Source organism: Chionomys nivalis, chromosome 20 (assembly GCF_950005125.1).
Source record: "Chionomys nivalis chromosome 20, mChiNiv1.1, whole genome shotgun sequence".
Lineage (NCBI taxonomy): Eukaryota > Metazoa > Chordata > Mammalia > Rodentia > Cricetidae > Chionomys > Chionomys nivalis.
This window is the reverse complement of record NC_080105.1, coordinates 11,890,872-11,913,753: the sequence shown is the minus strand read 5'-3', so window position 1 is coordinate 11,913,753 and position 22,882 is coordinate 11,890,872. Positions and strand designations below refer to the sequence as shown.

Sequence of the window (22,882 nt, the reverse complement as noted above, 5' to 3'; positions counted from 1 at the left end):
TATTCTAAGAATAGAAACATATATACAGTATAGCAAAAATAACCTTAAATTTGTATCACTATACAAAAATCCATACATTGTAAACTATATGAGACTGGTGGTTGTTCAAAAATAGACTCAACAATCTACCCTTTTATCTCACATTTCTATACTATATCCCCCCTTTTTCACTTCAGAAAGTGATCCCTGAATCTAATTGCCAGTAACAATTTGTAACCAATCCCCATAAATGATGACAAACATCCATAATCCACCAAATGACCAAAAACCACCCATCACACCTCTTGGGAATGTGGACATCATATTCTCTAGACTGCCTCCTACTGTCTGGGGGTGATGGCATCTTTAGGGAACCCTGAGAAAAGTGGGATAATGGTCAGGTCCTGGAAAAACTAGCCATAACACTTGTTCAGTTGTTGTGTAATGGGAAAATGTAAGACTTATTTCCATTCCTGGCTCGAATAGTCTGTAAGGCTGGACCATGTCAGCCAGCAGCTGAGATGTTCTGCATGCAGAGCTCTGAGGAAACTGCAACAGAGGCGTTCTGAGAGGCCCCCCTGTTTTCATTAGCGTCTCATCCCCTTGCACTGACAGCACACGAACTTTTAAAGGTAACTTACATATCTGAATTAATACAAGTATGGACTGTGTGTTGTATACAAGCCAACAAAAGATGATTTTTTGTTTTATGTTTGAGCAGATAAAATACACATCATGAGTCTTGTAGTTTTTTGTTTTTAGTTTTATTTCTTAATGTCTGTAGTCAGGAGTTTCAGCAAGTATCCCCTGATCAATCCTGATCCTCTTTAACCTTGAATGAATCCATAGCCTTTCATTTGTGTGGAAACAAAAGCATAACCTCTTCCCCAAAGCAGTACATTTTCTGACTTCCATTTTCTATTTGGGCTGGTTTAGTTCATCAGTCCCTCGTGGAATCCCGTGTCTCTCAGCAGATGTTCACTCCTCAGCAGTCAGAAAGTTCACAGTCAGATTTGGTTTTTTCCCCGAATCTGAATCTGTCTTTACTGAGCACCTGCAATGTTCCTCTGAGCACCTGAGACAAATCTAAACTGCCACGTCAGCTGCTACAAGGTTCAACTTAGTGCATGGTGCTGGTGGCTGGCTGCAGCCCACAGGCAACAGCCAGTAGCTCCACCTCTGTATGCCACTGAACACTAGCCTACCTGAGAAGACTGCAGGACCAGGAAGCTATTGGCTCTTTGTCCAGACCTTTTGTTTGTTTGTTTTTGTTTTTGTTTTTTGAGACAGGGTTTCTCTGTAGCTTTGGAGCCTGTCCTGGAACTAACTCTTTAGATCAAGCTGGCCTCAAACTCACAGAGATCCACCTGCCTCTGCCTCCCGAGTGCTGGGATTAAAGGCGTGCACCACCACTGCCTGGCTATGCAGAACTTTTCTTAGCTTTCTCAGGTCCTATTTTGGATATTTCAGCCCCCACATTGGGTACCATATGTTAATGGATTTTTCTCTGGACTGCCAGCACTCGTGCGCTCTCTCTCTCTCTCTCTCTCTCTCTCTCTCTCTCTCACACACACACACACACACACACACACACACACACAAACCCAAACCCAACATGGAACCTTATTATTAATTATGAAAGCTTGATCTATAGCTTAGGCTTGTTCCACTAGCTCTTACAACTTAACCCATTTATAATAATCTGTGTTTCGCCTCATGACCTTTTACTTCTTTTCCATCTTGTGCCTAGATTCATCCCCTCTTTTCTCTCTGCTCAGAATTCCCACCTAGCCTCTCCTTGCCTAGTTATTGGCCATTCAGCTCTTTATTAAACCAATCAGAAGGTGCCTTGGCAAAGATACATCTTCACAACGTAAAGGAATATTCTGTATCACGTAGGGCACAAATGTGCAGTCACGGTACTGAACACTGTAGGTAGCAGTAGCACACGGTATTCGTGTATCTCAGCGGTCCTAAATGTATAGAATGTTTAGTGGAAGAGCATTGTATGAGACGAAGGACACCACTGGTAGTGGCGCTTGCCAGCATCAGCTCTCGCAGGACTGGAATTGACTGGGTGTGGGAGGGCTCAGGAGAGGGAAGGCCTCGGTTCACTGCACACAGCTGTGGACTACAAATTCTGTAAACTCGGCCGTCGCAAAACAGTTCTGTCTTTCTTTACTGATAAATTGCTACTGTAGCTTTCAACTTTTTGATGTTTCTGAAAAACTTTTGATTCTTTTTAATACTTGAAACACGTTACTTAACTGGAAAAATAGTTTGTGTCTTTATAGGTTTTTCTCTAGGAAAATTTTTTCGTGTTTTAAACTTTTATTGGAGTTGGTGATTTGGGGGAAGGAAAGGGAAAGGTGAATGATATAATTATATTTTAATTAAAAATTTAAGAATTGTGGAAAATAAAGTTTTCTAATATCATAAAGAAAAAAATAAAGTTTTCTAATATCAAAAAGAAAAAAAGAAAGTGAGAGAAGCACCCAAAACCGTGTCCCTCAGTGACGCAGCACTGACATAAACAACAGAGGCATAAACGCCTGAGCTGTCCCTGGCCCCCAGCTCCTGTCCCGGGTCTTCAGTCCTGCCTGACGGGTGCCTGGGGTGCCTGGGGGACCGTCCCATTCTCAGGACGAGCCCTTGGCGCTTTGCTGGGCTAGTTTATGTCTCTGGTTTACCTCAGCATTCGTCCCATTCTGTTCTGATGAGGACCTATGGGTGCTGGTGTCTGCTTCCCCACTTTGTGGGGGTTGCTGAGGCATCTGTAGCCTTCAGTGGGAGCTGTGCTGGCATTCAGCATCATCTTTTCTGTAGCTCTCTGCTCCTGGGGGATGGTGAGAGGAGCTCCCGTGTGACCTTAGAGGCTCCAGTTGTGTAAGCAACACATCATTTAGGGGACCCCTTTGAGGGCACTGTGGGACATGTGTCAGGGTCGTACTTAGCCTTTTGAGTGAGGATTTAGATGTTTGGCTCCTTTGTCTAGTGCCATATAAATATGTAGTTAGAAAAGGGGGGGAGTGTTATGCTCAGTACTTTTGTCTTTTGATTGAAGAGTCATTTTTTTTTTCCTCTGTCAAGTACCATATAAATAAGCAGTGATGTTAATTGTAGGTTACTTTTTCTCATGTCTCAGGTGCACAGGATACATCTGATTTAATGTCGCCCAGCAAACGTAACTCTCAGAAGTACATAATAGAAGGCCTGACCGAGAAGTCGTCTCAGATTGTAGACCCTTGGGAGAGGCTGTTTAAGATTCTGAATGTGGTCGGCATGAGATGCGAGTGGCAGACGGATAAAGGGAGACGGTAACGAACGGCTGATTCCAGAATTGCTCTTTAAATGTTCAGTGTGTCATCTCAGGACCCTAAGAAAATCAGCAACGTGCGCAGAGATGCTTCTCTGCAGGGCACGTTTGTAGCAGTCACCGTTTACGCAAGGGAGGAGGGCACATTTCCATCTTATCCAAGATTCCCAGCTGTAGGGAGCTCTTGAAGTGCTAACGGGGCTGGGGAGAAGCCCGATGGGTAAGTGCTTGCTTACAAGTGTGGCAGCTGCCTGTAAGCCCAGCACTGGGGAGACAGAGACGGAATTCTTGGGGTGATCTGGCCGTCTAGACAAGCTTGAATTGTCTTGTTTGAGGTTCAGTGAGAGCTCTTTTCCCAATAAACAGTGTGAGAAGTTATCAAGAAAGACTTTCAGCATCAGCTTCACAAGGACATGCACTTACGTGATTCCAATACCACCCATGATCTGTGCCACACAGAAACCAAACACACACATTACAAGCAGTAAGACCGTACTGAGTGTGGTGGTGCACGTGTTTAATCCCAGCACTGGGGAAGCAAAGGTAGGTGGAACTCTGAGTTCTAGGCCAGGGTCTGCAAAGCAAGTTTCAGGATAGTACTTTACAGAGAAACCTTGTCTCAAAGAAAGAAAGAAAGACGGGAGGGAGGGAAAGAGGGAGGGAGGGAGGGAAAGGTAAGGAAGGTATGCATACAAAAAAACATACAAAAAACTCCACACAAAACAGTAAAAAGTAAATAAATAAATTTAAAAAGAACATACTGAGAACTTGATCCTATTCTATTTGTGCAGAGAAAAAAGAAGTTAACTTGATATGCTTCTGTCATGAGGTTGTCTTTGTTCTCAGCTCCAGGTCAAAAGGGGAAATTCACCAGTCATGCAAATAATAAAGAATGACTTTAATATGAATATACCTGTCTCAAAAGAACTCAAGTGGCTAACACAATGACAAAAAGATGAGAAGCAATAAATCTTTGGAGTGGAGAAAAATTAACACTGAACTGTTGATAGGGATGTAAATTAGTGCAGCTATTATGCAAAATAGTGTGGAAGGGCCACAAAATCTGACAGTAAATCTACCTTTCATCCCACTGTGGATTCCAAAGGGACTTAGCATATGAAAGAGACATCTGTATGTTTGTTTGTTACTATACTGTTTTCAGTCTAAGTGCTCGTGAATGTATAAAGAAAATGGGAGTCTGATAGAGATATATTACAGCATTATTCAGACATAAGGCATCATCTTGCATCATTTTTGGCAAAATAGACGAGCCTAGATGACGTAAGTGAAATAAGTCAGATACAGGCAAATTCACCATGATGTTAATAAATGCTATTTGGAATGTAGAATAGTGATCGTGTGTGCCTGGGAATGGGGTTGGGAAAGGAAGTAGCAAAACGTCAGCTAACAATATCCAAATATAATTGTTACAGAAAAATAACTTCTGATGTCCTAAACGCAGAAGGTGCATGGTGAGTCACAATAGCTTAGCTGTGTGTGGTGCTGAGGATTGAACCCAGGTTCTGCTTAGGCCCGGCACGTTCTCCATTGCTGAACCACAGCCCGGTAATAGCTGATTTTATGTTTAATTTACATAATTGGAATAGAGGAGTTTGGAGTGTCCTAATTGATGGTATGGAAGCTGAAACTTAATTATCCGAGGGCCAGGACTGGTGGCACGCGATTTTAATCCTAGAACTCAGGAGGCAGAACAGATAGATCTGTGAGTTCAAGGTCACGTTGGTCTACATAGTGTATTCCAGACCAGCCAAGACTGGTCTCAAAAAGCCCTGTCTAAAAAGAAACTTAATTACCCTGATTTGATTTGCGTATGATAGATATGTATAAAATGTTACACTGGGCCTTTGTGAATATATATATAGTTTTTTTAATGTTTAAGGGGCTAGAAATATTAATTACCCCATTTGATTATATACTGTATTAGACTATCATAACATATCACATGAATTTGTACAGGTAAAGAAAGTTTTTAAGGGACTGAAGTAATGGTCTAGTAATTGAGAGCACTGACTGATCTTCCAGAAGTCCTGGTTCAATTCCCAGCACCCATGTGGCAGCTCACACCTTCTACAATGTCGGCTCCAGGGGATTTGACACCTTCACACAGACATACATGCAGGAAACACCAATGTACATAAAATAATTTTTTAAAGCTTCATTTTACTTAATACCACAGCAGGTTCTATGCCCAGATACCACAGCTGCCTCTGACAAGTGCAGCGTTTCTCCCAGCGCTTTTCCTTCGTCGTTTGCTGGCAGGCAGTAAGGTGAATTTTGTCCCCTCCCCCAGGGGCTGCAGCGACATCCTGCACCGGATGAAGGAGCTCTGCAGGTACATGAACAGCTTTGACAGCGAGGCTCATGCCAACTATAAGAACCAAGTGCTCTACTCCACGATGCTGGTCTTCTTCAAGAGTGCGTTCCAGTACATCAGCAGCATCCAGCCATCTCTCTTCCAAGGTCAGCTCACTCACGTGTGCTGGTGTGAAACCCAAAATACTAGTTTAGTGTGGATAAGAGGGAGACAGAAGTATTTTACAATATTCTACTTTCACCGTTGCTGTGGGATTAAAAAGTCGTAGGGTGGTACCAGTGCTCTTTGTCATTGATGATTTAATTTGGTTTCTATTGATTAAGTTTCTATGTAACTGTCTCTCACTAGGAATTCCTGTATTAAGACCTATAACTAAATAGGGATACTGAATTCCTGTTTGAAAAGGAAGTCAACACTTTGGAGGATGAGAAGGGATAAGCAGTTCAAGGACAGCCTTGGCTACATACTGTTTTTTTTTTAAATTTGTTTTTATGTTTTGTTTTGTTTTCAGAGAAAGTGGGTATTTATTTAGTGGGTTATGGAGGGAAACGGGAGAAGGGGAGAAGGGGGAAGAGCAGAGAGAGAGAGACAGAGAGAAAGAGAGAGACAGAGAGAGACAGAGAAAAACAGAGGAGGAAGGGCAGAAGTGAGGAGAAGGAGCAAGGCAGAAGCTACCTCTTCAAGAGAGAGACAGAAAAGGAAGCTACATACTAAGTTTGAGGCCAGGCCTGGACTATACATGAGACCCTCTCTCAAAAAACTAAAAATACAAAATCAAGAAAGAAAACCCTAAAATGTAGATTTTATGAAGACAGCACAACAGAGATTTAAACAAGCTATTTAAATCTATTGTGTGTTAATTTACGGCATGTAGTTATGCTGTGCATGTAATGTTCATGGATCATTTTATACTTCGTGGTTATTGTTTAAGCACAGATGCATAAGAACAAATGCAAAGAAGGAGCAGTCACTGATGTTCAGCCCTTTGTAAATGATCCAGCATGTGTATCATCATATGGCCTTTCTTCTTGTGTGTAGAGATGCTCTTGTTTACCTCGTCAGGATCACGCTGGGAATGTTTTTGTGAGCTTTATTTTCATGTGGCACTTGACCTGGTCATATTCACTACTCTTTTTCTTCATTTGTAACGTTTCTGTGTCCTCCTCTGTGTAGGTCCTAACGCCCCAAGCCAGGTTCCCCTAGTTCTCCTGGAAGATGTGGCCAATGTGTATGGTGATGTCGAAATTGATCGCAGTAAACACATACACAAGAAGAGAAAGCTAGCTGAGGGAAGAGAAAAAACCATGGTAACCTTTCCACTTAATCACTAACATTGTGTGTGACATTTGTAGCGTAAAACTTATTAGAAGGCAGTACAATTAAGCAAGGTAGTTATCTTCAGCGTAGGCGATTTTGTGCCCCTTCTCTCCCTGGGTCATTTGACAATGCCTGGAGACATTTTTGATCGTCACAGCTGTGGTTCTGTGAGAGGAATTGGTATTGGCTGTCTGGTGGGTAGAGGCCAGGGATACAGAACAGCTCAGCAGCCCGGGGGTGTCACGGTCTGTGAACCCTGCTTTGAGTTACTTAACCATGTTTTGACTGATGGGTATTGGTGAAATTACACAACCCCCTGGGAACCGTTGGCTGGAGTAGGATGTATGATGGCTTCAACAGGCTTCAGGGTGGAAAGAAACAGGAAGGCTTTCTTCAAGCTTTAGAGGCGGTCTCCACTCAGCCTCACTGCGTGTGCTCGTAGCATGTGCCTGGTAGCTCACCAAGTGCTGGTCCTCTCTTCCTAAGCACAAGCGTGTGTGTGTTCCCTTCGGACTGTGTGTATTTCAAGATGGATTTCTCAAACTTCCGCAGGCTGTTTGGAATGCCATAGTGTCTTCCCTGAAATTTGGGCTTCTTTAATAAATGTATTACCTAGTTTGGAAGCAGAACTGTATTTCATAGGTCGCAAAACTACCGAACTCGCCATTTACAATAGTAAATAGGGTCCTAATTCACTTCTCCTTGATAGGAAACAGGGCTCTGGTGAAATAGGATATCTAGTGGAGTGTGTGTGTGTGTGTGTGTGTGTGTGTGTGTGTGTGTCATTCCTGCGGTGCACAAGTGTGTAGGGTAGATTTTCCAGGTACGAGAAGCAGCAGGAGGGCACTAAGATCTGAAGGCAGGGAGGATGGCTATCAGAGAGGAGGCACCTGGGACCCAAGAGACTGCTCAGTGGTTAATAGCACCTGGTTAATAGCTCTTCCAGAGGACCCGAGTTCAGTTCCTACTACCTACATCAGGCAAATGCTAACTCTCTGTCTCTAGCCCAGGGAACTCAGCACCTCTGTTATCTGAGAGCGCCTGCAGTCACTAGGGCATACCTAATGCAGAGATGTACACTTGCACATAGTTAAAAATAATGAAAATAAATCTTTATTTAATTTTAAAGAAAGCAGGCATCCCAGGCAGTGTCGTGTGAGAAGTGAGCTGGGGCTGTGTGCTTCACCGAAGCCTCTGAGCTACAGTGACTGAGTTTGCTGAGAGCGCAGGACGGTTTGACTGGGGCTGCTGACATGGTCAAGTGATTGGGCAGAATAACTGACTGCAGAAATTGGTGACAGTGTGAAGCTCAGTGACCTGTGTGACCTTGACTGTTTTGTGAGCATCTCTAGACATGGCAGTGACGTTTCTGGCAGTGGCCTTTCTCTGCAGCTCTCTTGGTTCTTTGCCTCTGTATGACAGGAAGAGTGGTGGAAGTCTTTACTGTGAGACGCACACCTCAGCAGCAGAGCTGGGGAGTCACTCAGGGCACGTGTGCGCAGAGCAGAAGGGGCACTAACAGGCAGCTGCTTCCGGGTCTTAGGGAGTGGGCTTCTGTTTATTCTCTTGTGTGGCAGACTGTTGTGAGGAACCAAATTAATTAATGTCTCATATTAAGGAAATGAGAAACTAAAGTGAGTACCACTTACACACTATCTCTCAGTATAAGAATCTGTTTTGATTTGACTTTGATTAAAATGATGTGTTTTGAATTTATAAGAAATCAACAAACTTAATTTTAGACATACAACTTGACAGCATGAGAATGTTAAGATGAAAGTCATGTATTGATCATTGGAGATCAGTATTAAATGGGAAATATTGCACATGCAGTATTCTTTGATATAAAAGCCATAGAAGACCGAGTTCAGAACAGTGGCTAGCACTGCAGCTGTGATGGCATGTACCACTTCCAATGAGCCGTGCTCTTCCTGTAAGCAGAGTTCAGATGACGAAGAATGTTCCGCAAAAGGAAGAAACCGGCATATTGTTGTCAGCAAAGCAGAGCTCAGCAACTCCATCGAAGTGCTGGAGAGCTTCAAACTGGCCAGGGAGAGCTGGGAGTTGCTCCATTCCCTGGAATTCCTTGACAAAGGTGAGTTGTGCTGGTCATTGACACCATGTAACCATATCAGATCACCTCTAAAATGTCGTCGTGGTGTTTGAAACGTCAGCTCTCATTGCTTATCGAATCAGGTCTGGCCATTTGCTCAGTTTATAGGGTTCTTTCTTGATCGGGAAACCTATTGAATCAACCATCATCTTTGAGCTCCTCCTAGGCGGCAGGGTTGGGCAGAGGGGAGGGACGGTGTCTGCTCTTCCTCCTGTGTTTATGCTGCTCCCTTCTTTTTCGCGCTCTGGTTCTCTGCTCCCTCAAGCTGCCTGCGCTCTGCAGTGCAGAAGGCAGTGTGGCTTCTGTCTGCCATGAGCTTTGTTGCCTTGAACGTAGAGAAAGCCTATGTTCTTTTGTGAGACAGGATCTCAATATGTAGCTCTGGCTGGCCTGGAACTCACAGAGATCCTCCTGAGTCTGCCTGCCAAGTGCTGGGATCAGAAATGTGCATCCTCTTGCCCACTTGGCTGCTTCCTTTTGAAGGAAGATAGAAACAATTCATGTGCTTGCTTTCTCGGGCTCACTACTTCCTTGCTAACCAATCAGTTTTGCTTTCCCGTTAAATCAGGGCCCACTGATTGCCTGTTGGGTGTGAGTGTGCATCCTGTGGCCTGCTCGCACATGACCAGATGGCCCCTGTCAGATGTGCTGTGTTCTAGTTTCTAAAGGGAATATAGCCTCGCTTTCTTTTGATGTGTTTATTGTAGATATGACTAGTTTTGGAAGCAGTTTTCTTTAGTCATAAGTCAACCTTTTTAAAAACAGATAAAATGAGCAGTGGGGAACACGTAAGACCTTGTCTTAAAAACAAACCCGACACACGGAGTGACACTTGGAAAGTGCAGTTCCTGGCGTGTGCTGTGCGCTTACAGCGTTGGTGCGCAAAACTCCTTCTTGGGTAAGGGCACCTTCCAACAGGTCTCATGGCCTGGGACCCACATGGTAGAGGGACAGGGCCAACTCCTGCCACATGTGATCTGACCTCTATACCTGCACCATGCTGCACATGCGTACCTAAAAAAGTAGGTGTGGAAAAAGTCTGCTTGCGTGTCAGCTGTTTACAGCCCAGCAGGAATTGTCAGCGCTGGTGAAAGGAACTGTCCATCTCTTATTAGTTGTTGTGTTTTTCTCCTTGCTGCCTGTGTGTTCACCAGTTTGGGGTGAATTTGCTTTCAAATTCTCACACAGAATTTACAAGAATTTGTTTGGCGTGGAAGACCGACACCTGGCTGTGGCTAAGAATCTTCCTCACGGATATGATCATCTACCAGGTACTGTGACTGGCATTTCCAGCTGCTGTGGCTGTGCAGGGCGGGACTGTTGCAAACTGTCTTAGCATCAGAGCTGTGCTGTGCTCCACTGCCCAGCCACACCTCGGAGTATTCTGGGTTGAGATTACAGTCCACTTTTATCCACAAGTGTCTCACTTTCCTGATGACTTTTGGTGTGTTCAGTCATGGTCCTGCTCTCCTGTGTAATAGAAGCAAGAACCCACACAGCCGTTTCTATCTCCGTCCTCTTGCACCTTAAAGATAGCGTAAATACTTCTCAGTTTTCTTAATGAATATTTGTCCATTTTAAGTTACCATACAGAATATCATTTGCTTCAGTTGATCCCTATCACCCAGCAGCCATCTTTGTGCCGTTCTACCTCCGGCAGCCTCTTTCTCTGTCATCATAAAAGTTCTACTACCCTCCCTCCCTCGGCTTTTCTTTTTCTCACTGCGGTCCCTTTTCTAGTCTCATGACCTCTACTTACACTCACACCCGCATGTAAACATCCACGTATGAGAGAGCATGTACCATTTGTCTGAGTAGGAGCTTTCCTAAAACATCACCACTACTTCCGTGTTCACTCCTTCCCTCTGCCTGCCGCCATCCAGCCTAGTGCACTGTTCTGTAGCCACCAGAATGAGAACAGACAATTGCTACCAAGATGTTGACATGGACAGCTCGCTGCTCCTGTCCTTCATAAGTAGCCAGCTGGTTCTATAGAAACGATGCTTCTAAAATGTCCTTTATCGGAGATTCTGTGCTACCTGCACGTGTGTGTGTGTGTGTGTGTGTGTGTGTGTGTGTGTGTGTGTTTTAATGTCAGTATTTTTCCTCTTTGTGTTTGTGTCTTTCCAAGGGTCAATATAAGAAGGCAATAGCCAGTCTGCATCACTTAGCAGCTCTCCAAGGATCCCTTTCTCAGCCACAGATCACAGGACAGGGGACTTTAGAACACCAGAGGGCGCTCATCCAGCTGGCCACATGTCACTTTGCACTGGGGGAGTATAGAGTGAGTACCTGGTGGCTCAAGGGGCATTCTCATAGGCTCCGTGGCACCCTGGAATCTCCCTTTCCTGTGGTGGGTTTTCAAGTCAATGCATGCTTCCTAGATTGGCCTTCCCACTTGGATCTCTTACTTAATTTGCTGCTGGAAAACACAGTGATCTTGTTTGACTTCCTGGTTCTGTAGTGTACCTTCCCTGGAATTGAATGTCAGTTCTGTTTACTTCTTCTTCTTTTTTTTTTTTTTTTTTTTTGAGAAAGTGTATCCCAGACTCTTTGAACTTGCTGTGTGGTTTAGAGATAGGCATTAGATATACTTACTAGTCTCTGCACAATTGTGGTATTTCTAACAGTGAGAATAGGTTTTTCTTCCCTGTTTCATAGACTTAATCTAACCGTGCGTTTCCTTGTGTTCACCATTGAGTGCTCAGCCATTCACAGGAATGCAGCCCCCTCCACATGCGCTGTCCACCTCCGCACTGTGGCGGCTGCCGTTTGCTCAGAGCCTCATGCTAGTGCCTGTGTCCTCTCTCCTGCAGATGACATGTGAGAAGGTCCTGGACCTGATGTGCTACATGGTGCTACCCATACAGGATGGAGGGAAATCACAGGACGAGCCCTCCAAAGTAAAGCCCAAGTTTAGAAAAGGTAGCGTGAAGTCTTGTTCTCTGTCACAGTTGTTTTAGGGCCGTGGCTAAGACATGTCACAGTTCCTAGTGAAGTCACAGCACTGTGTGCTGTGGAAAACAAGCCCTTCAGGCTGTGTCCATAAGCAGCCGGGCATCTGTACCTTTTCCAAGCCCTGAGTCCACTTCCTGAGTTTGTTATCTCTGAAGAACATCTCCCCTTTGTGCAATAGGGGGTGTTTTGAGCTTTACCTGATGCCACATTGCTAGGAAAAACTAATGCATAGCTAATCATCTAAATTTTCATCAAAGAAGTAAGAAATAGATATGCATATTAAATATGAAGACAGTAGAAGAGGGAAATAATCATTAGAGCAGAACTGAGAAAATGAGTCAAAGTCAAAGGTTATTTCTGTGATAATATGCATAAACTTGATACAGCCCTAGCAGGTTTGACCCAGAAGAGAGTGGCCTCAAATTAGAAATATCAGGAATGAAGACAGTATCACAGCAAATCCTGGTTACGTCAAAAGGACAGTAAGAGAACAGTTTTATGCCAAAAAAATTAAAAAATTAGATGCAGTAGGAAAGTTTTTGATAAGCACATCTTAAAAAAGAGAAATGACACAAAATGAAATAGAAATCTGTTATAGCAAAAGGAGATTAAATTTGGTAGAAAAAAACAAAAACAGGCAACACAGGCTGCAGAAAGCAAGGCTGTTCAGCAGTGGTCCTGAGTGAGGCAAAGGAACAGCTGCCCTGTGCTTCTGAATGTGAGTAAACGCCTGGAGGACAGCATTGCCGGGAAGATGGCTCAGCATCCCCTCCAGACGGGGCTTTACCCACTGGCTCGTGCCTTCCAACAGAAGTGCTCTCTGTTGATGATCTGAATATCCTTGTACTTCGTGTGCAGAGGAGGAGTACTGAACGTAAATGGATGCTTCATTTAGATATAGACCATGTTAAGGAGGATACATGTGTATAAAAAGGCATTTGTTTTTGCTACTTCTTGCCTGTGATTACAGGAAGATTTAAGATATAAAGAGTACAGGCCACAATGAAAAGGATTGAGATCTTAGTTTAAATGTCAGTGCTTAAAGTTTTTCCTACAAGTACACATGAAGTCATATGTAAACATGTTTGTGTTTAAAGTGAAAAATTAGAAATCTCCTAAGCAAGCTGTGGTGACTATAACTGGATGACTGGATGGGAGTCGTGTGTGTGTGTTTATTCATGTATTTATGTATGTGTGTGTATATGTAAACAATAGAATACCACATAATCCTGGAAATTCCTTGTCCACCACTACATGTATTATGACAAACCTGAAACACAGAAGGTGGAGTAAAAAAGTCAGTTTACAGAAGATACATATGTTATGACACCATGTGACTTAGTAGACTGAAAACTTGCCGGACATTCCTGTATGTTGTTTGTAAATACAAACACCTGTGGCAGACGCACGCAGATTGCATAGGAGTGACCGTCACCACACTCAGAATTATGTCTGCCCTGGGGCAGGAGAAGAGGATGACATTAAGTCACTATAGGGAGTTTCTTCTGGGCATGGCGGTGGTGGCGCACGCCTTTAATCCCAGCACTTGAGGGAAGGGGGGCAGAGGCAGGCAGATCTCTGTGAGTTCAAGGCCAACCTAGTCTACAAGAGCTAGCTTCCAGGACAGACTCCAAAGCTACTGAAAAACCCTGTCTCGAATTTAAAAAAAGTAGAAGAAACTTCTACTGGTTTTGTGGTAATTTAAATCTTGAGGCAGGCGGATCTCTGTGAGTTCGAGACCAGCCTGGTCTACAGAGCTAGTTCCAGGACAGGCTCCAAAGCCACAGAGAAACCCTGTCTCGAAAAACAAAAAAAAAAAAAAAAAAAAAATTAAAGCCAGATGTTAGCATTTTATAAAACCAAGAGATGGGGCTGAGATATAGCTCAGCAGTTAAGAACACATGGTGCCCTTGCAGACGACCTGAGTTAGGTTCCCAACACCCACATAGCAGCTTATAACCATCTGTAACTCCAGCGCAAGGGATCCGAAGACCCTCTTCTTACCTCTACAGGCACTCACACTCGTGATGCCCATATATACATACAGGCTAGATACTTATACACACAGAAGCTGAATGACAAGCACGTTGTGTTTGTAAGATTCCCTCTGTATAATGTTATACATATCTGAAATATTTTATAATAATTATTTAGTAGGGTAGGAAAGAAAATTGAGAAATGAAATCTTGAGACCAAAAATCAGTGTCATCATCACAGAATATAATTGTGCTGTGTCGTGAGTTCTGTAGCTGTTGTTTATCTTACTGAGGGAGTGAGTGGCACATTGGTTTGTCAGCGCTGTTCTCTTTGACGGTAGCATTCACTAATAGTTTGGCCTTCTGCTAGGTTTGGATCTGAAGCTGCTGCCCTGTACCAGTAAGGCTATTATGCCCTACTGCCTGCACTTGATGCTAGCGTGCTTTAAGGTGAGCTTAAAATGGAAATAGCAGGAAACGCATTGCCTTTGAAGTATGTCTTGGTGAGCTGGCACGACTAAGCTTTGTTTATAGCTGTTTTGTACTTTACCAGGCAGGTGGGGAAATTTCGTGCCCTAGGAATTAACAAGTGTTCTTTTGGCTTTTGGTTGTTGTTGTTGTTCAACCGCACTAGGCAAAGGTGAGTAGGAAATAAGCCCCGTCCTTGAGAAGGGTATGGGTAGTAAGTAGTAGAGCAGATAGACAAATTCCCTTGCCTGCTATGGTTGGTATACAGTAAACAATTTTGACATTGTATGTGTCAGAATGTATTAGCTACAGAAGAAGGCAATATAAATATTTTAGGGTCAGAGATGTATGAGGAGTTAATTCTTTTAGACATGAGGGTCTGCACCATCAAAGGCCCAGGAGCACTGGAAGCTTCAGACCTTGGCTGCAGTGGAATAGAGCCTCGGGTGGGGTTGTCCCTGACTCGTTAGGCTGGTGTGCCAAGGGTAGCAGTGCTGCTTACCACTTTATGCAATCGTCCCACACTGACTTAATCACTAGAGCTGCTTGGAGCAAAAAAGCCGTCTGAAGTGTGGTGTTTTGCAGCTGTCCATTTCAAACTAAACCTTGGCCTTTTCTGTGATTCACACCTTATTGCTTGCTATCTTTCCTTCTTCCCAGCGCCATCTCAAGTCTTTTGTTATAGCTTCCTGCCCATCTTTCCACTCATAGTTGTTTCCTAAAAACAAAAAAATAAATAAAAGATATCTCTAAGGTTGAGAAGATGACTAAATTGGTAGGGTGCTTGCCCAGCACCCATGAACCCTGGGTTCAGTTCCCAGCCCGGCATAGACATGGTGAGACATACCTATAATCCCGGCACTTGGGAGGGGGAGGTAGGAAGATCACGAATATCCTCAGCTATTTACAATTATAGGGCGAGCCTGTGATTCCTGAGACCCTGTCTTAGATAAATAGAACAAGAAAAACTAATAACAGAAGTTCCTGTTTATTCTCTTCACTATGTAGCAATACTTAACTTTATCCCTGATTCTCAAGCTCAGAAACTCCCAGTTCACCTCACCTGTTCATGTCCAACTCCGGTTTAAAGACATGTCAGCCTCATGTGCCGAGCTCTCAGAGGGAGCCAGGGGCCTCCTTTAAATCCACCCTCCTTAGAAGGGTGTTGTCAGCAACAGTTTTGTCGTCTTAACAGTAATGATTTGTAGCCTATACTGACATATGGAGCTCCTTTAGGAAGGGATATTTGGTGTGCCCTAGATGTCCTAGATTTATTTTTCTACATGAAATTTTGTCTTGCAGCTGAGAGCTTTTACAGACAACAGAGATGACATGGCATTGGGCCATGTGATTGTACTGCTCCAGCAGGAGTGGCCACGGGGAGAGAACCTCTTCCTGAAAGCCATCAGTAAGATCTGCCAGCAGGGAGATTTCCAGTATGAGAACTTCTTCAGCTATGTTACCAGTATCCTTTATCTGGATTAATCACAGGCCAGCATACTGTGTGAGCCCCTGTCAGTCCAGACACTGCTTTTACCAAGTGTGGGAAAGGAGGAGGAGTGAGGATTCGAAACGGGACCATGGCAGTTACTCGGTGAAAGTCAGTGACGTTTCAAAGATAGAGTTCAGGGAATCGGGACTGTTGTTCTAGCTAAGTTCAAGAAGGCAGCCAAGAAGCTTCCAGTCAGAATAGCCTACAGGTTCCTAGCAAGCCCAGGGCAGTTGGTTTAGCAAAGCCTGCAATAGTTTCTTGGCCTTCATCTGTGGAAAAAGTGTCCCCTGTGGCCTCTCCTTGGACATAGGCTGCCCCTGGGATCAGGTCTTAGCACTGGCCCTGCGCCATGACAGCTACCAAAGGGTATGCTGATGAGGCAGAGTGGCTCCGTGAGCTGTCCGTGAGGGAAGACCACTTTGAATTGAGGGGACGCCTTGGTTTGGCTGCTTTCATTTTACCATTTCTCAGAGTCCATTCCCTCGGTTTGCAGGGTATGTGTGCTACATATGTCCCAGTGCCTGAGCAGTGAATTTTTTAAAAGATTAATGAAAGTTATATAACTTTCCCCCAGAAGAATGCACCGTCTAATATTTCACATGGGATTTTCTGGGCTCTCAGACACTTCCTTTCTTGAAGCATCTGAAAAACCTTGTCTGCTGGGTCTGAAGAAATCATCTTCTTCTTATGACTCATACATATCCTGTCAGCCAGACCATCCTCCCCACCCCTACTATCCCTGATTTCTTGATAAGAAATTTCTCATATGGCCATGTAGAAACTGTTTCAATATCTCCGTAGGAAAACCATGTGCTCATGCTTTTTAGTCTGATAGGGTCTGGAGATTGATGGCACTGAGTTACACAGCCAGCCCCGCCTGGCAGAACTTGTGCCAAGAGTTCTTTTCATAGGGCCATTTGGTTAATGTGAAAACCGGCACCTGTCAGGAACTGACTGTGGTTGTTAGTTGGAGGACAACAGCAGCTTCCTCATCTGCTGAGAACCTGTTCCTTCCCTGGGAGACCAGGGCAGTTCCTTGTTGGTTGACCTGAATGTGGCCGAAGACATTGACATGCTGGAGGAATTTGCCTATTTAAGGACCCAGGAAGGAGGGAAGATTCATCTGGAGTTACTCCCAAATCAAGGAATGCTGATCAAGTAAGTAGACGATCTTTTGTTCTTGAAGCTGCGTGCTCACCTTTCATGTGCTTGCATGACTTATTTGTAAGTCTCTGTGCCTTTCAGAAGTTTAATGGAGAGGAATTCAATACTGGTCTCTTTTTCAAGGGTCCTCATGATTCTAGGTGTCTTTTAGAGACTTGTGCTTCTTAGCTACATTTCCTGGGTGGGGGTGGGGGGCACAAAACCATTGCTTAAATGGGGATATTTTTGTTACTTTTGAAATTTTTTACTAGAGATTTTTCTATATGCCTTTTCCTTTCCGAGACATAAAGTGATTTTAAATGAACGCAGCCATGCTTAACATGGTACTGGATGGGGCTGCAGGTTTCCTTATAAACTGTGTCTGAAGCCCTTCCAAGCTCTGTGGCTTACACAGCACAAAGTGAACGAGCTGGTTCTAGTGTCTCTAAAATACCTGCCCCAAAAATGATTGTGCAAGCATTTGAGCCCAGGTGTGCCCCTAACCAGGACACTGCAGAAAGCACACGTTGTCACAGATGAGAATACCTAGTGACCATCCATGATTTTTAAATAGCTCATAAATCTCGCTTCTATCCTCAGCCCTCATTGCAGTTTGGCTAATAGATCCTCTCTACTCTAAGCGCCATGTGCAGTTTGTACCCTTCCTCCTGGCTTCCTGCATATTCAGTGTGTCTGTAAGTCAGTGTCAGAGTGAAGCCAAGGGACTGAACCCAAATCAGGGGGAATGCATGGCTGAGACTGGGAACCTCATCCATCCCTCAGTTTGGGCAGAAGCAAGTCTTAGTTATTGAAAGCCATGGTCCTCACTTTGTCTTTGGAGAGTCCTAGGGGTGTTGGAGGAGCGAGTTAAGAAATGCTTCTGTTGGGTTTCTGTAACTCAGGAATTTGGCCCATGGTGGGCGTTCCTTCCTCATTATACCTTACCAAGACTAGGGCCCAGTGGAATCTTCCCTAAAGAACAGAAGATCCTCTCCCCATCTTGAAAGTGATATTGTATGTCTTCACCATTACCAGTAGGGAGCTGAGGTGATGTTTAGGAGCAAATGAGGCCCTTTGTAGAGTGCTTAATCGGGATGTCCCAGACACTGTCTTCTCCCCTTCTCCATTGACTGCTTTGATGATGAGCCAAAGTCATGGGGAATATTAACTGCATGATTCCAAGTGTCGTTAACCATGTGTGAGAATGGATTACTTCTATATATGGAAACCCAGGGTAAACTGTTTTCTTTAGGGACTTCTAGGTTCAAAAATTGATTATGGAAACATATCTTTAAGAAAACTTTTAATTCATCAAAAGCTCACCATTCAAATTGTCATATGGTCTTAGAGTCAGACTCTTCCTACAGAGGGCTCCATCTGCAGAGGATCGCCCCTTGACTTAGAGAATGCTTGGCTGTCTGTGGCAGCTTGAAGGAATGGCTCCAGTCACTGAGACTGGGCCCTTCTTCTTTGCCCATATTGTCTTGACTTGAACAGTGCTAACCTGCACATGTCCTGAGGACTTGGAGTTAAAGTGAGGACCTGTCCGTTCCAGTGCTGTTGACACTGGAGGAGGCTGCTTACCCAAGGAGGTGTCCGTCCTGCTTTCCAGGGATCTCCCACCTTGATCAACCTAACCGTAACTTCCTTGAACTTTCTTTAGAAGACAAGCCTCCTAAAAACCCACAGTTGATTCAACCTGGAAAAAGGATTAGGGTTTATTACCTAGTGACCTGACCTTGTAGGAATGTTCTCTGTAAGGGTCTCACCATGGATTTGAAATCTGTATTTCAGATAACCTATCTCTAAATGATGCCAAGAGAATCTAACTGCGTAAGACAGAGCTTTGACTGCCTGAGGTGTGATTAGACTCTTGAATAAAACTATCTATATTCCTTTTCCCTTGGGTTCCAAACAAATTCTCTGAAGCCATTGCAGACCTTTTGGGTGGTCCCTCCAGATGAGTGGCAGAGATGTTGTGAGCAGTGTACCTCTCCTCCCCTTGGGGTAAGGTTGTGAGTCCGTCCTAGTTGTAGCGTCTCGGATGCAAGCAGGTACAGTACACACACGGGCGCCCGGTGCCAGGCCACAGGAGGCACGAGTTCTTGGTTTGTTATAGTATGTGTTCTGACATGTGCTAAATGAGAGAATGCTTTTATGCTGATATCCTCCGCGCCATAGCTGCATTAGATATGCTGATATCCTCAGCGCCATAGCTGCATTAGACTGAATCAAAAGGGGAAAAAATCTCTGAGTGATCACCAGCTAATGTGTTAAATCTTCATTACAGAATTCTGCAAGACCATGGCTCCCAGCCTTGTTTTTCCCCCAAATCTCAAACACCCTTTCTTTATTGAAAATATTACCAGCCCTTCTGGGTCCTCTTTGAAGGCCCTCTCAGTTTGGGGCTTCGGTCCTGCTAAGGTGGCTAGCCAGTGTCCCAGGTGTATTTCTGGGACCAGCGTGGGCGTGAGAAGAGTGAGTGAAGGAGGCTGGGCTTTGAGTCCTATCTTCTCAGATATCCCCTCCCTCTACCATCTCGTCTCCCTCTTCCTCACTGATGCCTTTTTACTCCAAGTCACAAGTGGGAAGAGCTCTGGGACCAGGAGCCAAGATGCCTCTAGACTGGCACCAGCAGCGGGTGCGGTGGGGTCCTCAGCCTCTCCCAGTCCCCCTGAAGACACAGCACGGCCAGGGTTGTGGAGGTTAAAGTTTCTGTGCAGTCCGCTTTCAGTCCTGTGTATCTTCTCCGCAGTGTTGTTTTTGCGGTGCAGGGTGAGCTGGTGTGGGTGTTTGAATGCTGCTGTTTGCTGTTTTTTAAAGGCCTTCTAGCCCTCCCATGGGGTTACTGCAGCAGGAATTCTTACCTGTGCTTCAGCCCAGCATACAGACTGCTGACAGGTACCAAGTGGAAAACACCTGCTCATAGTGTGCTGTCTGTCAACATGTTTTCCCGCCCATGGTTTCCAGCTCTTTGTCCCTCGGTGCTCTTCTTCATGCTTTATTTATTCGTTTTTAATTTGTTCTGCATTCCTTGGCAAACCATCTGGTTGTAAATATTGTAACATTTTTAAGTTTTTTTTCCATGAGTTGCCAGTGTGTTTGTGTTGAATTTAAAAATCATTATGGATCTGGGGGGAGAAACAAGTTTGCTAAACTGCATTAGCTAAGTGAGTACAGAGGAAGTGTAAGCTGCGATTCCGTTCTCAGGAAATCCAAGGTTTTGAGTCATGAGTATTTAAATACGTTGACATACATGTACCACAAGCAGACTTTTATTGTGAATTTCCATATAATGATCAGGACTTTTTTGCTCTAAACAGATTTTCTCACAGCTTTCCCTGCCTTAAAGCAGGCGCTTTGTCTCAGACCTTACCTTTCTGAATTGGCAATATTTAATACGTTAAAATGATGCCATCCTACGTAGCTAGGTTCTCCTCTTAAGCCATATCTACAGTCATGTGCCACGTAACACCAGCAACACACCTGTCATGCACCATGCTATTGCATTGACTCAAACCAAGCTGCTGTGTACCCAGGCTGTAGGGGACCACTGCAGCCCATCGCTGTGTGTGGAGCCTGACTGTAGTTGACATCCAGACTTGCATAGAAGCTCTTATGCATACATAATGGTTGTGCATCTGTCAATATATAGAAATGGCCCTCTGCCAAGCAGAGTGCAACAGTTAATTGTGTCTTCAGGAGTATTAGGGGAGAATTTGTCCTCTGAAATATGGCCTGTAGTTGCATGTAACTTGTCTAGTTTTGGGTTGCAGCCCAGGGTCCCAGAATAGAAGTATCGCAAGGCAACATAAAACAGTGTGCACCTGTTTGTGCCCAGGAGGACCCAGACCTCAGCCTCACCGACTGAGTTGGTCTCCATGCAGACCTGTTTTCCCATGTCCCTGCTGCCTCCTATAAAGCCTTTAAGTGGCGCGGGCTGTTGCAGCGCTGTCTTCCCCAGTCTAAACAAGCCTGCACGGTGGTGTTGCCATCCTGCTCACTTCCTACGCAATAACGTGCCGTAGAGACGGAAGCGTTCAGGGTGATAGCCACAGCCTGTTTCTCACTACGTGAAAACCGTGTCACTTGGAGGAGTCAGGGCATGGGGTGGGGAACAGATGGGTTTCGTTTGTCTAAACCTGTTACGTTACCAAACTAGCAGCCAAAACTCCTCTGTTTGTGGTTGAGTCCACTGAGTTTTGCTGACTTTTGTTTTCCTCTGTTCATTTTGTTGTCCTCACTTTATGGGATTCTGTTTGTCCTTTCCCGTCCTAACGCACGGCTCTTGGGGCACAGTTAGACACCTCTTGGCTTTTGCTCCCACTAACCACCCACAGACGAACAAGCACCTGGAAGGCTCTGCTCTTCAGAGAACCTCACAGGCAGTGGGTCTGCCTTTCCAGCCTGTGACACGGTTCTGTCTCATGGCCCCTGCTTTTTCTGCAAGAACATAGCACTCAAGGGTCTGCCCTGTCCTGTCTCTGTGGAGAGGGGCCTGACTCAGCACCCCAGCAGCTGTGTGGACCAAGGCCCTGCCAGAGAGCTCCTTGGTGACTAGGACACGGGTCCCTCCTGCTGTTCTCTCTGGTGTCTGTGGCCTGACCTCCTGCACAGTGAGGCCAGTGAGAGTGGAACCTAAAGCACCCGAGGCACTGAGTTGTGTGAGCTTCAGGAGTTCAGAGGTGAAGCAGGTGACATTGGCTGTATAAAATGACCCAGTCTAGGGCAGGAGAGATGTCTTCCTAGTATGAGACTGAGAAGGATGGACAGGAGTCGGTATCTGGTTACGCTTTTCTTTATAAATTTGGTGTAAATGTGTGACTTCACTTAGCTGTGAGGCAGGTTGGTTCCTACCCAGGTAGCTCTGGGCTGTGCTGCTGCTCTCACCGTGGTCTCCTTCTGTTTCCCTGTCGCTGACCTCAGGCACCACACGGTCACTCGAGGCATCACCAAAGGCGTCAAGGAGGACTTCCGCCTGGCCATGGAGCGCCAGGTCTCCCGCTGTGGTGAGAACCTGATGGTGGTCCTGCACCGCTTCTGCATTAATGAGAAGATCTTGCTCCTTCAGACCCTGACCTGACAGACCTCTGCTCAGCTGTGACCAGTCTGCCTGACCAGGACTGATAAGAAGCAGACACCGAGTTCTAATTCCCTTGGTTGCATAAAAGTCGGTCCCAAGAGTGTGGGAAGTTTTTTCTATTTTTAAAAGTTTAGGTTTTTTGATTTGTATAAAACAAGAGTCAATCCATTTTGTAAATAAAAGTCCTAAAATTTGACATTTTAAGAAAACTTTTTTTTTCCAGTTTTAAGTAGGGTACGTTTATCTTATTTTTCTAAGCATACAGCAAGGGGGCAAAAATCCAATAGAACTGAATAGGGGAATGAATTTTATTTTATACTCAGGATGGAATATGTCTTCTGTGACCTCAGGTGCGTTTTTATTGATTACTTTGGTAAGTATTCTATATCATGATAATGTTTGACCTTTCATTTTGTGCACAGTTGAACTTGAGCCTGTGCTAGCCCTGCTGAGAGTCCACTAAAGGCACCATGCTCCAGAGTTTCTGAAAAGCTAGGGAGGAAATAGGGGAACCAGCAAAGGGGCAGGGCTCTCTGAGGCCTCAGGAGGTCAGTGTGGCTCGGGGCAGTCACCTGCACCCTGCCCTGCCCTATTCTTGCATATGTGATCACGCACATGTGCAAACACAGACAGACAAATATACACATGCACACACACATGCACACGCACGCACAGTAACCAGAATTACATTTCCTGGGTGCT

General features: G+C 44.7%; 1 protein-coding gene across 6 annotated transcripts in view; it reads left to right on the top strand.

Moving 5' to 3' along the window:
* Ints10 (integrator complex subunit 10) overlaps window positions 1–22,376 on the top strand; it is a 31,064-nt gene extending 8,688 nt beyond the window's left edge. For 4 of the 6 annotated variants that reach the window (XM_057753022.1, XM_057753025.1, XM_057753026.1 and 1 more), the window contains 12 exons: window positions 3,125–3,296; window positions 5,607–5,776; window positions 6,804–6,937; window positions 8,889–9,042; window positions 10,249–10,331; window positions 11,192–11,344; window positions 11,877–11,985; window positions 14,365–14,444; window positions 15,765–15,927; window positions 17,019–17,112; window positions 19,921–19,998; window positions 22,024–22,376. In XM_057753022.1, coding sequence (XP_057609005.1) covers window positions 3,125–3,296; window positions 5,607–5,776; window positions 6,804–6,937; window positions 8,889–9,042; window positions 10,249–10,331; window positions 11,192–11,344; window positions 11,877–11,985; window positions 14,365–14,444; window positions 15,765–15,927; window positions 17,019–17,112; window positions 19,921–19,998; window positions 22,024–22,180 — 1,547 coding nt within the window. In that variant the 3' untranslated portion in view covers window positions 22,181–22,376. Of the gene's footprint in view, window positions 1–3,124; window positions 3,297–5,606; window positions 5,777–6,803; window positions 6,938–8,888; window positions 9,043–10,248; window positions 10,332–11,191; window positions 11,345–11,876; window positions 11,986–14,364; window positions 14,445–15,764; window positions 15,928–17,018; window positions 17,113–19,026; window positions 19,105–19,920; window positions 19,999–22,023 lie in introns of all 6 variants that reach the window. The other 2 variants (XM_057753028.1, XM_057753024.1) reach the window with 2 other exon arrangements.
* Window positions 22,377–22,882: the final 506 nt, after the last annotated feature.